Source organism: Phragmites australis, chromosome 3, assembly GCF_958298935.1.
Source record: "Phragmites australis chromosome 3, lpPhrAust1.1, whole genome shotgun sequence".
Taxonomy (NCBI): domain Eukaryota; kingdom Viridiplantae; phylum Streptophyta; class Magnoliopsida; order Poales; family Poaceae; genus Phragmites; species Phragmites australis.
Genome location: NC_084923.1, coordinates 41,130,856 through 41,147,679, shown reverse-complemented (window position 1 = coordinate 41,147,679; position 16,824 = coordinate 41,130,856). Strand labels below are relative to the sequence as shown.

The 16,824-nt window shown below is 46.7% G+C and overlaps 1 protein-coding gene across 2 annotated transcripts; it reads left to right on the top strand.

The window, feature by feature from the left end:
- The first annotated feature begins 1,608 nt into the window (after positions 1-1,608).
- LOC133913120 (uncharacterized) lies at positions 1,609-4,919 on the top strand. 2 transcript variants are annotated; one of them, XM_062356174.1, is made up of 3 exons: positions 1,609-1,974; positions 3,163-3,222; positions 3,600-4,919. In XM_062356174.1, the coding sequence occupies exon 3, from the start codon at positions 3,600-3,602 to the stop codon at positions 4,425-4,427; it is 828 nt and encodes a 275-aa protein (XP_062212158.1). In that variant the 5' UTR covers positions 1,609-1,974; positions 3,163-3,222; the 3' UTR covers positions 4,428-4,919. The 2 variants fall into 2 exon arrangements, with proteins under 2 accessions (XP_062212158.1, XP_062212159.1); XM_062356175.1 differs by lacking the exon at positions 3,163-3,222 and having other exon boundaries at positions 1,610-1,974.
- The last annotated feature ends 11,905 nt before the right edge of the window (positions 4,920-16,824 follow it).

Here is a 16,824-nt window from a genome sequence, read left to right as displayed (position 1 = left end):
GTGTCGGTGAAGACGGTGGCGAGCCTTCGGCCGAAAGCCGAAGTCCGTGCCAGCGGTCCTGATTGACCGCAGCGGGCGAAGGTAGCAGCCGATCTTTGCTCCGAAGCCGAAGGCCATCCCGCGGACGACGGAATGGAGAAGACTTCGGCGGATCTCCAGAGCCGAAGATCACGACTGGATAGCGGGGCCCGCTTTGGTCGCTCAGGGCAGAGTTGTGATTATGTAAATATGCTTAATTGTACCATAATACCCCCGAATATTTCGAGAATGTAGCAGGTAAGGGGGTAGGAACTGTAAACCACGTCTGGAGTGGTCGAGTACGGACTATAAATAGAGTCATACTGTGCCCGAGAGGGATATCGAAACAATTTCATCCCAAACACGTGTCACCTCAAGGACCCTTCGACAATTCCATGAGCAAAGATCCACCTTATCTGATATTTCAATCCCAACAAGTGTCATGCTTTTACTCATACTATTCTACCAAATACCATCTCTGCAAAAAAGACCAAAACCCAAAACACGATTTATCCCAGTATATCAACACATGTCATCTCCTCACGTTTTCACCAAAAGCAAAAGCTTTCAACACCTACTGCATGCATGTCAACAATTCACCATTGCGCCACGTCAAACTTGCTTAGGATTGGGGAGAGAGCATGGAAGTTCAGAGAGCTAGAGGAAGACCTTCTGGTCCTGGTCACCAAGCTAAAGAGGCCAATATGCTTCCATCTTACCATCACTAATATCCAAGCCCACGATTTTTTTGGAGTATAAAACACACACAAACCAGTTCATCTAAGAGCAAGAAAATGGAGCACACCAGCGCAATCTGCAGCCACACGAGAGCATCAGCATGCAGCTTGTTTTCATCCAATATTTCTTTGTCCTGGTCGACAACACCTAATTATTTTGGGCTGGAGGGATGGCCAAGGAGAAGGAAAACAACAGCAATAGCATGATCATCTCAAGCATATAGGCATCAGGTTATTCTTCCCTATTGTTATCCTTGCTCTGCTTTCTTTTCTGCACCACCAACTTATTACTGTTGCTAAACCTGCTAATGGTTTGATTAATTTGGTTTAGTGGGTTGGTTTTAAAGTAGTGCTGATTTGGTTTGGTGGGAAATAGGGAGTTTTTTATTTCTTTATTTTAAATATTTAAATAAATAGACTCTTGATGACCAGATTTGCAGAAATAAACGTGTATTGCTCTTTGAAAGTGTTGTAATACTTTTAGAGGACGGTAAGGATGTCACGGTGGTACCGTCACCTTTTACTCTCCTCCCCTCTCCTCTTATCTTCCTTTCTTTTTTCCAGATTATAATGAGAAGTTTAGCTGAATTTCGACCATTATATAGTGGTGTAGTGGAGTAGGACGGTCCCTAACCGTTTTTTGAGAGGACGGTAAGGATGATGGGTATAATGGTGAGTCTCACCTGACATGTAAGAAAATAATAAGGAATGACAGTGTCACTGTAACATTCTTACCGCTCTTTAAAGGGCTGGAATCCGAGTTGAGATAGCCGTTGGGCTGGTTCGATTTGGGCTAACAAATAGAATGGCCTTGTTTGGTTTTGGATGGATTCAATTTTTCGGGTTGAGAACGGTTCCGGTTCAGGCCGTGGTGTCAGAGCAGCACAAAACCGAGAGCCGAGACCGTGCTCTCCTCGATCCATTCGAGCACGGCGTCAGCGGACGCGGACGGGAGGAAGCAGCAGGTGGCGGCTCCCCCTCCCCTCCTCGCCACCGATCGACGCCGGTCGGGGCCGCCTGCTCGCGGAGGACGCCGATCGGGCCCGGACGGCGCAGCTCGCGGCGACGCGCCCCGTCGTTCTGCTCCTCTCCTGCGTCGCCGGTGGGGCCGCCCTTTCCTCGCCGCTGACGCGCTCTGTCGCTCGCCCCGCGCGCCGCCGCTGGAGGCCTCTGCTAGCAGCTGCTCCTGCCGCTGGGCTACCCGTGCACCGAGTACACCGTACGTATCGTCATGCTCGCTCCCTCTTCTTGATTTCTTCGTCTTCCTGGTCTTCTTGCAGCCAAGAATTGATTCTTTGCTAGTTTTTGCTTCTTGGCTCGGTACCCAATTGTTAGCATGGCAACCAGTATCGGTTCCTCGTGTACTCGTAGTTTGCTAGTTTGTGGTTTATTGGTCGGGGTCGAATTGTTCTCACAGCAACCAGGATCGAATTGTATGCGTAGTTGCTAGGTCTGCTTGCTAACCTGTGCTGAACCTGCGGAGGGGTTGATATTATGATATTGTTTGCTTCATATATGCGTGTAAATAGACATGAGATTGCTGTTGAAATCATTTTGCACTGTTGTGGTTGCCATCTTCTGATTGAAACCTCTTCGAAGGTTGAAAGTTATTGGGACCTAAAAGAGTTTGCAATTTGTACCCAGTTCTTTTATCGATTCATCATTATTATCCTACAGTGGGGACATGAAACGTAGTGCTTCTGCTGTTGTTCGTGATCTTTTGTTTTGAGATATACTTGCTTTTGTTTGATTATTAAGTGATGTGTGATGAGAAGAACTGATAGAAAAGGGTTGGGTAGTTTCTTTTTTAATGTTAGCTAGTATAGTTGTTCATTCCCCAGTGCCCTTTTCCTTTGCACACATGCCTACAGTGTGTTATAAAGCTGCAAAAATGAATTGCTGCGGCTATCTTCACAGTTCAAGTAATTATCTGTCATTTATCTTCAGTTTATGCTTTATATTTGTACTTGGTTATAAACTCACTGCTTGCTCTTCAGAAAAAAATTCCTATTGTATAAACTTACTGCTTGCTCTTCTATGTCTAGTTAGTCCATACTCCAGCTTTTTTGGTTTTCTTGTTTCATTTTCATGATCGTCATGCTCTTCCTCTCTCAAAAATTGAATGTGTAGAAGAATCCTGGGTCCTCCTAGTTTTTATTGTGAAAGATATGAGGGTCTGCATCATATCATTATGTATATATGCATGTATAGTTGTATAGCTTGCTCTTTCAATAATGTCATACTCCTTTGTTTTGTTAGTGTTTAGTACTACCACTGTCATACAAGTAACTGGACTTATTCCTAATACTGAATTCATCATGCGTATGGGCACACTATCATGGTAACTTTAGATATATCAGACACTATCCTAGATATCGTCTTTTCTGACGCCATTGTCGGTTTACAGTTTTATGTGAAGAGGAGAGCAGTTGGTATCTAGGGATGAAGGACTGTGTGATCAGCAAAGGTTTCTGATAATTTATAGCCTCGCTAGTTTTATGCTAGCTAGCATATATCAAATAAGAAAAAAATCAGATTGAGAAATGCTCTGATGTATGTAATAGAATATTGTACCTGTTTCATTTCAAAAGTTCATGATTATCTCAAATGGATGAAATGGTTTGGTTCTTTTTTTTAGATGGTCTGATGTTCTCACGTATCATTTAGGATGCATACTTTGATACATCCTGTGTACTTGTTTTTGTTCTTACCTCATGTGTACTTGTTAATTTTACTGTGAATTTAGATGTGTTTTCTCTCATCAATTTATTTTGTAGCGTTTTGTTAAGTACTTTGTTCAAATATGTTGTATATTTATAATACTTACGAATTATTGTGGACCAGATGGCAGATTTCGGCCCACCAAATCAGTTTTCAAATGTTGCACATAAATTAGTGTACGACCAGAACAGGGAGTCAGTCCTTTTTGTGAAAGTGCTCAGAAGGCCACACTGTCATCAGAGGGTTATCAACTACCTTACAAAGAATCTCAAAAAGACAGCAGCACAAGCAGATGCTATTGTTTCAACCCCTTTTTGTGCTACAGGATTCATCATTAAGCAGGATGAGGATCATACTTTCGTGTTGACCTGTTGTCACCTGCTTAAGGAATTCTACACAAACGATGAAGTGCTCACCCTGCTGGCTAGTATGTTTAAGTTCATGATCGTCTGCTGCCACAATGAAATCTACATGGAAGAGAACTATCCTGACCTGTACAATCTGGATCGCGATCCAAGGAACTACACGAAAGCACAAGTTGTCAAACTTGACCAAAGCAGAGACCTGCTGCTTCTTCAGATCGATCTGGCGGATCTTCATGGTACTCTGTATGCTGATCATTGCCTATATCCCCATCCCCCACTACAGCTTGCCAAACACCAGTCCGCACAGCTTGATGATGTCGTCATGATATCATGGCCATCTCTTCGCCGAGGTACAGTTGTTATTGGGCAGGTTGTGAATCATCGCAGTTACAGTCAGATCACAGCAGACCGATCGATGGGCTACAATATGGAGCTTGTTGAGCTAAATATCATTGGCGAGAAAGGAACCTCTGGTTCACCTATACTCAACCTTAGTGGTGACGTCGTGGCTTTGTACCATGCGCGCCTCAACGGGAAAGGTTATGCTGTTAGTCTAGCAGAGATCTATGCTTTCATATATAATTGAACTCTTAGGCCCAAAAAGGTTTAAGAATGAGGAAGGGAGAGATAAACAAGTTTCAGAAGGCTCTTAGTGTTCTCTAGTTCAAACAAAGGGGCCTCTTAGGTGGTATCAATGCATCCAAAGGATATTGCCAAGTTATTTCAGGTAGAGGCTGATAGAAAGTTAGCTGAAAACTTACAACAACTAGAAGGTAGGAAGGCGGGATCCATATCTAAATGCTGCTCAGAAAAGTTTGGTTTTCAAGGAAAGTAACTCTGAGATTGAGATCAAAGAGAAAGTTACTGACAACTAATTCAGGTAGAAGCTGATAGAAAGTTAGCTGACAAATTACAACAACCAGAGGATAGGAAACTGGGTATTCATATTTGCATCCTGTTGTATGGATATGAAAGGGCCAATTTTGGGGTTCTATGCTGTTGTTCAAGAACATGATGTGTTGTCACACAGGATGTTGACGTTTTGTCTTCTGTTGTAAATAGACCTGTCGATGCGTAACACTTTGATAGTTTGTTGCATATGATAGTCAGCGTCCACCTTCCGCGAGCTCGACGACGCCTTTCCTGCAGGTGAGCACCGGGAGCTTTTCTGTGTGGCTGGGGCTGTGGCCTGTGAGGTTACACGGGGCTAATGGAACAGTGAGCGTGCTCGCTCGGAGCTCTGCCGCCGGCCGGCCTAGCGGAGTGGCCTCCGCCCGTGGCGTACCCGGTGCTGGGCGCCGTTGTTCCATTGCGGCCTGGTGGTCGAGTGATTCTTGCGTTCTGAAGGCTCATGCGATCTGTTTGGGATCCTCCTGATTCATCGGATGCGCACGCTAGATGTTAGGATACAATCCCGTGTGAAATCGATTTTTTTGAGAGAAAGAAAAACCATGCAGTTGTCTAAAGAGGGCAACGATGGAGTAATTAGTTGCCGAGTGAATTATATGTCAATATGTTTGCATGACATTCTTTTTGGTTGTTTAGAGCTTTTTGAAAGGATGGTTTTAGGCGTTTGGACTGTGAACTGTTGAGTACTATTTTGCAATTGCATGGAGAAGTGTCTGCAGATATTAAAATTGCGGTAAAACCGTAGTATACCTTACATGGTTGTACAATATCATCTCCTCTACACATGAGATCTTTTTTGGGATTTTTTGAAAGCTTCTGAACATGTTTTAGAGTGAAGTCATAACTTTAAATCGGTGAAATTAGATGATTCTGATCCTCAGGATCACATGGTACATGCCTGCTAAATTAATGTGGTTTGGCTAAACATAATCGGTTTAATATTCTCTAAGTTGAGTGACATTTCCTTCATTTTTTTGGGGACCAGCGGCGTGTTTACTTTGCTGGATTAATCCGTCCGGGTCGCGGCCGCGTCGTCGTCCGCTGATTTTGCGTCGGATGGCATGGCCAAAAGAAAAAGGGTCGCTAGGTTTTAATATCAGATGGTCGGTCTGACCACATGGGGACTCAATTCAAACGGGCTGTAACTTTACCTTGGGTCTTTAGTTGAATTTGGTGGAGTAAGTTTAATAAAACAATTGAATTTCGGCGAGGTTTTATGCATGGCGTCATAGACATTTTGCCTGCAAATAATAGGGGGGAAGTCTCATTATTATGGGACCTTTAGTTGCTTCGTTAGATACGCCAGCAAGTACGGCGCCAATTGGAAAATCAGTTGAAGCCTCGTAAATTGAAATTTAGAAACTATCGCAGTCTCAAATCCCGATTTTTCTAAAATTAAAATCCACATCCAATGGCAGCCGATCGCCGTCCTCTTAACGTCAATGGCAAAGCACACTCTTCCTCTTACCCTTAAAAAAATGACAAAGCTCAATGTAACCCAACTAGTATTATTACAATAGTATCTGGGTGCTAGCTCGGTTGGTGAGGACGGTGCTCGTACGGCGCGAGCGTTCGAGCCAATCCATGTTTGAGTCTGAACGCTTGCACGGACATGTACAGAGCGGACGTGCACGGAGCGGCTTCGTCGACCCCGTCTTCAAAGAAGTAGTGCTATTTTTTTTAAAAAGTATTGTTACAGTACACGGCCTATGTGCGCATAGACTTGTAGCGGAGTAGTAGCGCTTCGGTGTGCCAGTCTCGTATCCATCCAGAACTTGTCACGCAATCTACTCCGGGCGTGCGATCTGTGCACCAAGCAAAAATGTCAAGACGGGCAAACGGCCAAGGCCGACCAGCAGCATCTCTCAGTTCGACGTGCAGGTGGCGCTCGAGCATTGCGTAGACCGATAGATGCATCGTTGTAATCCTCGTTGCCGCAATAGCCTCAAGTACAAGTGCACAACCGTAGCGTTAGCGCAATCCTGTCCTGTACACCAGTTATAGTAACCCCGGCCATACGAACCGGATGTCGCATCAGGGGTCCACGCCTCGAGCCCGGTTCCTTACGCCCCACGGATTTGTCCGGCTCGTGAGCGCTCGCGCGGGTCTCTTTCGCTCGCGGGCAGCCACACACGTGGCGCCTGGAGTTTTTTTTATTTTTATATTTTTTCATTAAAAATTTAAATAAATAGATCTTTGTGAAAAAAATTTATAAAACTAGGCGTCTGCAGTCCCTAAAAGGGCTACAAACACTAACCGCCCCCTCAGAGGGCGGTAAGGGGGCTAATCGTCCTCTCAGGGGGTGGGTAGGGCCTGGGAGTGCGGTTAGCAGCCTAGCCGCTGTCGGAGGATTAACTCCTGTCGCAGGGATCCCGAGAGACCCCTTTTTAGAGATTCGGCCGGGGGATGATCCTGAATAAGTTCATCGGAGAAATAAATGGGAATGAATGCAACGGTCGGTGGCGGGAGTGTCGACCTAGTGCAAGGAGAAGTAAATGCACCGGAATTTAGACAGGTTCAGGCCGCACGGGGGCGTAATACCCTACTCCTGTATGGATGCTATAGCTATCCTGAGGAAGTCCCTCAAGGATGTTGCTGGTTACAAGAATGTTGGCCTAACTAAGAGCTTGAGGCTCCTTGTTCTTCGGCTGGAACTGTGCTCAGCCTTGCTCACAGTGTCTCTCTTCGTTGGTCTGGTTCGTTGTGTGGTTGGTGTTCTTACGCCGTTGTTGATCTTCTCCGAGAGAGTCTTTTTTTGAGAGCGTTCGTCTTGCTTCTGAGTTGCCGGCTATTTTAAGTACCCGCTGGCCGAGACATGCCCCGAACGGGAAGGAGGGGGCACAAGTTCCAAGACGCCATGACTGGAAAATGCGTCATCATTTCTTCTAGGTGAAGTGACCGGGGGTGGAAAATGCGTCGCACGCCCGATCACCTGTCACCATAAACGCCCTGGCAACGGGCGCCGTGGAGAGGGCCCACCGGGCAGCCGCAGAGCAACCCGGCGTGCCCGCCCTGTCTTGTTCCTCTGCCACAGCAGTGCGGCAGACGGAACGCCTTGATCCTCGCGATGTTATCCCAAGACAAACCGGATGACACGGGACGAGACCCGTGCAATTAATAACCCCACGCCTCTCTGTCAAAGCATGGCAGGAACTGACGCTGCGGCGGGAGCAGTTGGAGGTGTCAGGCCACGCACGCTCATTAAATGCGGCCTCGGGCCTCTGACTGATTGACACCTCATCGGCGGGCCCCTCGGGGGCCTTTCTGGGTCGTCGGGGCACCGAGTGCTCGGGGGTACTGTTCACATCCCCGAGCACTCTCTCCCGAGCACGCCTATCCTTGTCCTCGGGGTACCGGGTGCTCGGGGGTACTGTTCACATCCCCGAGCACTCCTGCTCGAACCCTCGGGGAGCCGAGTGCTCGGGGGCTGCCATGTGCAGCCCCGAGCACTCTCTCCCGAGCACTTTCGTACGGATCCTAGGGGAACCGAGCGCTCGGAAGCTGTCGCACGCAGCCCCGAGCACTCTCTCCCGGAACTTAGCTCTTCTGATCGTCGGGGGATTAGGGTGCTCGGGGGTGACCGGACACCTCCCCGAGCACTTTCTTCCCGATACTCAGACTCCGTGGATCATCAGGGAACTGGGGTGCTCGGGGACCACTGACTGTGGCCCCGAGCACCTTCTCCCGGGACTTGAGCTTTTCTCATCCTACAGGAGGGACCTCGCGGGATGGCACCATGTGGCGGATGGCTGGCCTGGCCTTGGGATTTAGGGACCCCTGGTTCCTGATACACCGACAGCCGCCCTCTGAGGAGGCGATAATGACATTTTTTCTCAAAAATTGCAAAATTTTGTGTATTTCAGCAAAAATTAAAATAGGGTATTAAGAAAAGTTGAAATTAAAAATATTGAAGGGGAGTGAAAACGGTATAATGAGGAAGCGAGAATTTAGAGTAGGTTATGTAATAGTCGGAGAATAAAAAATCAGTAATTAGCACTCGCAGCATATTACGTGGGTATGAGGTGCGAACGGCGACAAACATAGTATTAAATATAGGGTGAAAATATTACATAAGACTGTAAACACGACGACATGACGAGGAAACGAAGGTGGCATGTACAGTTCGCACTAAGACCTACTTATTAGTGCGTCGCTCCTAATCATAACATGCCTTAGAGAGTGGAAGTATATCGGGTTACATTAGATACTCTTTACTGAGTGCATCTAGGATATTTTCCCTTTTGGAGGGCATCGGGACCTGCCGCATTAGCACGGTGGGCTCTCTCCCGCTTCCTTGCCCTCTCAGCCTTCCGAGCCTGAACCACGGTATGGTCGTGCGCCGCCTTTCTCATGCGCTCTTCTTCCACCCGTTTTAGGCAAAGTTCCTCTTACTGTTGCTCGTACTCTTGACGTGCGTAAGCTTCCCTTCTCCACCTCATGTTCATGTCGACCCACTGCTTTTGTTCCTCATTTTGCTCATTGTCGAGCCATTAAATAAAATCATAGAGCGGTGGAGGGGACTGAATAAATAAAACAAGATGAGTGGTTAGTAAACCAGGGTGCGAAATCGGTAGACATGTGACTGATATTTGTTGTTATATCGGTGGATACTCATATGTTCCATGTTGAGGCTTGTCATATTCGTAGTTGGCACACATGAAGAAGCGCAGTCCATAGGTGTATGAGATGTCATGCGACTCGCGGAGCCTGCAAAGGTCACCACAGAAGCACATCAGTGGTTCGATACCTTGAGGGATGAAAATCCCCCAATGTTTCTTTGGTGGAGCTGAGGAAGACATTATACTTGAGAGATCTGAGAAATGAGTGGTGCATCAACGTATGGAGGTTCGGCTATTTATGGTTGGGGAGGCAGGAGCATTGGATTCGCTCTTGAAGAAAAGAGTGAGTACAAGGGCTCAGATGATGGCAGGAGCATTGAATTCCATCTTGAAGAATGGAAAAGTTGTGTCATTGATGATGGACAGAGATTCCATGTTTATTGGTACTTGTGTTGTCATTTATTGTGTGGTAAAAGCTGTTCGGTATTGTCACTTCTTGTCTAAAGCCTGCGCAAGGAGATATGTGTTGTCATGTCATGGTTAAAGTTCAGTAGTGTAGTCACTTCGTGATTAAAGTTACACTCCCGACAGAGTAAGCGAGGTGCCACTTCTTGCATAATTAGCTTTGTAAGATATACATTGGTGAGAACGATAGAATGTAGCGTGTGATCATGTCGGATTAAGAAATGCAACTAGGATGCCATCGTATTGGAATAAGAACTGCAGTTACGACATGCTAAGTGGACCATAAAAAGTACACATGTCTAAATACGTACGAGTACATCGTGAATCGAATATGCATATGTAAGTTACAAAAATAAATCTAAAATTCAACTGCTATCTCCCCCGCTACCGTCGGCCGTGCCCCCCATCGTGGTACCGATGCCGCTGGTTGACCCTCACGTGGCCCCTGTAGTATGTGAGGGGTCGGGTGGACCGACCTGTTTGGTAGGCCTAGTAGGGAGCACCGGTGTCGAGGCCTTGTCCTACGTGGGTTGTGTCCGAAGGGGAGCACTGGGTACCTGGGACCACTGAAGGACGTCGTAGTCAGATGTGCCCCCAAAGAAGTCACGAACGAGGTCGTACGCGGGGTCCGGACCAGCCTCATCCTCCTGACTAGGGTACGAGGACTGTGAAGGCTCTCTTGGCGTCCATGTGTACTGGCTGGAGGGGCCTACGAACAAATAATTATACTAGATATGAACAATGTGGAAATGAAAGTAGTAGTAAAAAATACACAATTGTACGTGTGTGGTATGCCGGTGTAAGATGGCCAGGTGGGCGTGCCGTAGTATGGCTCGAACAGTGCTGGTGGGATAGGGCGTGGGGCCGTTGAAGATAGCCCAGACTCATCACCGAAGTAACATGTGCGCAATATTAACTTAATTTGCTAAATATATTGAAAACGGGGATGAAGGGGGAGCCCAGTACCTGAGGGTGGACGCACAGTGCTCGGTCTACGAGGTTGCGTCGAGGCTTGTGTAGGTGCACCTAATAAAAGTTTAATAATCAATGCACCATTAAGAAACGAATATATTTCAACATCATGCGAATTAAAAATTCGTACCTACTTGCTCCGAGCCTGCATGACATGGTAAAAGGGGGCGTGTGGGTGCCGACACCGATGAATGGCGGTGCACATCTGACCTTCGAGACGACTCGGTGTGGACCCCACTAGACCTGGGAGGCGCTCCAGCTACATCTGTGGTGGATCGGCAGAAGGTAAGCTTCAAGGCGCGCGGGATCTTATCGAAAACCCTCTTGATGAAGCCCGCGACATCCGACGCACTGAGGTGCTGGCCTTGCCGAAGGCGATCCATGGCACCAGCTGCATCCCTATAGACATCGTAAATGATATCAGCCTGCGGATACGAACAAGAAAAAACAATTAAAATGTACAGATTTTGTTCCTTGAGTATGGACTACTGACTTGTAAGTAAAATATACCCTAATGCAGCGTCCTCATCCCAATGGACCGGGTATGCCTCCGTAGTCGATGCGATGTGGGGCCGGACACCCTCAGGGGTGTAGGTGACCCATGTGCGTGTACATGGAACATACCATTGTAGGTAGTTGTTGAAGCTCCTCTCGTCAAAGGGACGAGCCTCCTCCATGACATCCTGTAGCGCTTGGGCCCATGCTGCCACGTAAGGGGCCAAACGATCTGCCCAGAGGTTGCCAGCCGGTTGGCCTTTGCGTGTGTACCTGCAAGTGAACCATAATAAATGTAAATCACAACAAGACGAAGGTTACGAAAATTTTAATTATGCATATGTACTTGTGGACGTGCACGGGGACAGTACAAATGTGGACGAGAGGGAATGTCTGGTGACGGCCAAACTGTCTCATGACGCGGTGCGGTGAGTACTCCTCGACGTAGATGTCGAAGACAAGTGGTGACTTCATAAGCTAGTAATCCTCGTCGCGGGTACACAACGGCGACAAACCCAAACCTGCACGGCCTTGGACGGCCAAGATGTTGTACGGCTGCCATACCACGTCATCCGGACGTAGCTTGTCGAACTAGGACCAAAAATGCCCGTAAGCACTAGGAGGCTGCTCATGCGCCTAGTGTGGCTATGTGAGAAACATCGTTAGAAATCATTAGAGATAACAAGTGTGCCAAACAAAGTGTTAATAAAAAGTGCGTACCCGACGATGGCACCACATCGAGGCCATGGTAGGTGCGTCCTCCTCCGGCTCACCATACCATTCCTCTGGGTATGGGGAGCGGTCCACCACTGGCCTGCCTATGGCGAACCGCTCGTAGGACCACAACTGCTAAAGAAGTGGACACCCAGCAAAAGTGGCTAGTGGCTCTTTCTTTGTGCACACGTCGCAGAGCGCCCGATACGTCGCAGCAAGGACAACAGATGCCCAACTGAACTGCGGTGCCTCCTCGCCATCAGCATCCGCTATCAACCTGGCGTACGGCACAAGTGTCCTAGCAACCAGGTGGCCTTGGCCGCTGGTGAACATAACCCACCCAAACAGCCAAAGCAGATAGGACTCCAAATGCCTAGAGACCAAGTATGCGTTGGCCTGGGGGTGTATGTACGCTGGCTGCAAATATGACAGGTGTTAATAATGATCATAACTAGATACTTGAATAGTAAATGTTAGGTTGTATTGTACCGAACCTGAAACTGTAGGATCCACTTCTTCGTTGGCCCTCGTGCATCGGACAAGAACTCAGGCACGTAGGGGGTGCGTCCACCTTCCGCTCAACCGGGCCAAAGCGCTGATGCATGACATTGATCCAGTCAGCATCCATATCGATGACCCCAACCGCAGCTCCCGCGCAAGGTAGGCCTAAGAGGTTGGCTACTTCCTGCAAGGTCGGGGTCATCTCGCAGCACGGGAGATGGAACGTATGTGTCTCCGGCCTTCATCGGTCGACCAGTGCTACTATCAGCGACCGGTCAAAGTAGAAACGACGCGCTGCTGCCTCGGGGTTCTCCGTCGATTGGGCCTCAACCAAACGGCAAAGCGGTAGGAGTCCCACCGCTTCCAATCTAAAAGTATCAAAGTACATCAATAATATGGAATTATATCAGTGATATGGCAATTTCGTATGAAAGTATCAAAGTACCTGTGCTTCCATCGATCGTCGATGGGAAGCAGCTCTCCAAGGCCCCATGGTCGGAACACTCCTAACTTCGTTTGGTGCTCAACAGACAAGAAGCTGCGATGCCTCTTGTCCACTGCAGGGTCTAGAAGATCGGGGTCGCAGGTTCCGACATATCTGCATTTGAAAGACATGTACATTAATGCATTGCTAGATGTAGACAGAAACAATATACATTGAATGCAAATTGAATATACAACCATATGCAACCATCACACTACAATGCGTCATAATACTCACCTAGACAACAGGTGCATCAACAGGTGTATTTTTAGGACAATATTTGTACGTGTGACCTGTTTCATTGCACTGATTGCATCGCTTGACCCTAGGACCCACCTCGGATTCATCCATATCGTTGCGAATCCGCCGAGTTTGTCTGCGGCCAGGTGCGTTATTCATCTTTTCCAAATCAGGCACATAGATTCTTGAAAGCCCTGAATTACTTGTAAAAGTGTCAACAATGTCGTAACCATATAGCTCATGATTTCAGGTGTTCAGTATTTGATCCTTCATGAAGTATTTTGAAACATATTGCCTGGGAAGCATATTATGCTCCGCACAAGCAGCCATTACATGTGTACAAGGTTTGTGGGGTAATTGTGGCTTCTAGCAACTACAAATGCATGTCCCACTCCTTAACACACACTCTTGAATATGCCGCTCACATCTTCCACCCCTCCGACCCTTATCCTGGCAAAGAACACTGAACTTGTGCTCCGCAGTCCCCTCTTGATTTGCACGATGCATGTGGGCCTTCTTAGTGGCCTTCTCCATATACTCATATAGCATCCGTTCATAAAGCATACGATTGTCCTCCATTACATTTTTAGCAGCTGCGTACCGATCAATAAAATACTTACAAGTCACATGCAAAATGTCTTCTACAATTCCAACAAGTGGGAGAAACCTCATTCCTCGCAAGACCCAGTTATAAATCTCTGCAAGATTTGTTGTCATTACTCCATACCTTGCACCACCACTGTCGTACAACAAAGCCTATTTTTCGTTTGGCTCATTACGTATACACTGTGAGAAGCTCCTAATAGTTGACCCTGACCGCCTTACTATCTACGAAGTATCTGTTGGGAGAGGTCCAAGAGCTATTAGTTCATCACCATTTGGTGCAGCCTCTGCTGTTTGTTTTAGAGTTAGTTCATCAAGTCTTGCTCATAGGGCATTGAACTTCCATTGCTGGTTTTGATTGCACAACTTTTTGAAAAGCTTCATCAACTTTTTATTTTTAAACTGTCTGTAGAAGTTCGCACCCATATGGCGCATGCACCACCCGCTCTTTAGGTCGGGCCACTGTGCTGCTACACCCCGTCGAACACTACCATGTTGCATATCCAGTAAAGCCTACAACAACCCTGCATATCTATCATGAATCAGACACACATCTGGTTGGTCAAGAACAATAACATGTTTGACCCGCTCAAGGAACCAATACCAGCTGTTCCCGTTCTCACTCTCCATGAAAGCAAACCCCAGTGGCAGGACTTGGTTGTTACCGTCGACCCCAATTGCGGACAATATCTATTTTTTGTACTTCCCAGTCAGGAATGTTCCATCTAGGTATATGATGGGTCAACAATACCGAAATGCTTTGATGTTGCAGCGAATGTAAAGAAAGCACGCTGCAATACTCTTTTCCCGCTGTATTCCGCATCAGTCGAGGGGTAATGCTTAATATCATAGTAGCTGCCTGTGTTCCTTCCACAAATTGTGGCTAATTGACGAGGTAGATTGTGATATGAATCTTCATATGTTCCAAATCTCATCTCAATAGCCTTCTGTTTCGCCCTCCATACCTTCGCATAGTTTATTGTGTACTGGAACCTTTGCTCAATAGCACGGATTATTGATCGTTGCTCATAACTTAGGTTGTCCACAATTTCCCCGTACATAACATTTGCAATAAAAGCAGATGACAGGTTCCAGTGGGCGAACTCTATTTCCTCAATGTGACAATTATGTTCCTTAACTATTGAGCACAGTCAGTAGTCTACCCATTTCCCTCTGAATACGTGCACCCGCCAAGGACACTGCAGCACCAAACACTTCACATCGTACTCCCTTTTACTGGATTTAACAACCTTGAATTGCCTCCGAAGAGATAACGACCAGAATTTCACTGCATCAATAACTGCCTCCTTTGTAGAGTACATAGCACCCTGTGACACCTCGTTCTCATGGTACTGCCATGGTGTCCGGTCAGCCTCGCTAACCACCAGTTTCAAAAATTCATGATCCCTCCACTTTGCAGGAACTGGAGCATTACCCTCCTCGTCAGACGAATCCCCATCGGCAAGGCCTTCCTCCAACTCTTAATCCTCCAACTCCATCTCTTCAATGATGCTAGGGATATGCTCCCCTTCATCGGCTACACCCATCGGTTGCATCTCTGGAATATCTCCAACATCTTCCCTGGTCCCGACATTAACCTGGTCCGATTCATCTTCCACTGCCTCACTTGGTCCTGCTACTGCTTCCGCAGAGTTCACCTCAGTTTAATCTTTCAGGTACGCCTCAGCTAACAAAAACAGAAGCATGCCACATTCACAAGATATATCTATACACTGCCTCCAAATTGATGTGGCTTCGATAGGCACAAGCTCGCCAAAGTATCTATGACTAGCATGGCTGAGGACAACTTTCAACTTCAGCTCATGTTGCTGCGGATCCAGTTGGAAAAACCACATGAGCCATTTGCATACACTCACAATGGTCCTCTCATTAGCTTTACTAAGACCCTTCATGACATGACGAAATCCAGACAGATCTACACCGTTAGGACTGTACCTAATTTCACCCTCACCATAATATATCTGAAAAATTAATTTATCTGCCATCCCTGGAAACACCCACAAACATAACCAATGTTAAGACCGATAAACTATATTTCTCAGTATCGGAGAAAATAATTTACCGACACCGATTCATACATAACAATAGATTTTCAATAATAGTCCTACCCAAACTTACGTACAAATATTACTCTGTACAATCTACATTTAATAGTTATTCTACCGTGTGGAAATTAAACGCTACCATTTTCTAAACGCTACATCCTAGGTTCGTCTATTATCATACAGTGCTAGCTCCTAGGTCGCACAATACAACCCTACAATTATTATTCTATAAAATCTATATTTTCAAAACTAACATAGTACAAATAATATTCTATATTTCACTGCAATCCTACCATGTTTTAAGTAAATTTGACAATTTTCTACCAAACATAGCATTTTCTAAACCCTAGGTCATACATGTCTAAAACCTATGTCATATACTACTACTGCACTAATTAATAACAATAAAAAGAAAAAGAACTTACCGAAAAGTGATCCTCAACTTCGCGGATCAAATGCAACAGTGCTTCGCCAGACTCTCTTCCTCCCCTCTCCTTCCTCTTCACAAATTTTTCTTTTTTCTGAATAAAATGTGATTTTGACCTAATTTTAGCCCCTTTTATAGAGGATGGTGGAGGGGTGAAGACCGACGGCTGCAGGCGGGCAACCCCCCTAACCGCCCCCTGAGAGGGCGGCAAGGAGCCGTACCCGCCCTCTCAGGGGTGGTTAGCAGACCTAATCGCTCTCTCGTCTAGTTTTACAATTTTTTTTACAGAAATCTATTTATTTAAATTTTTAATGAAAAATATATTTAAAAAAACTCCGGCGCCTGCGCGAGCAAAACCGTCAAACACCGGCTCGGCCCGAGCCGAAGAAATTAAACTGGGCAGCACGCGTCCCGGAGGGCGCCAATCATGTGGCCCGGCCCGAGCCGGAGAAATTAAACAGGGCAGCACGCGTCCCGGAGGGCGCCCTCTCGGCAGGCTGCACATCGCCACCGCACTGCACCGCACCGCAAAATCCAATCATGTCCCC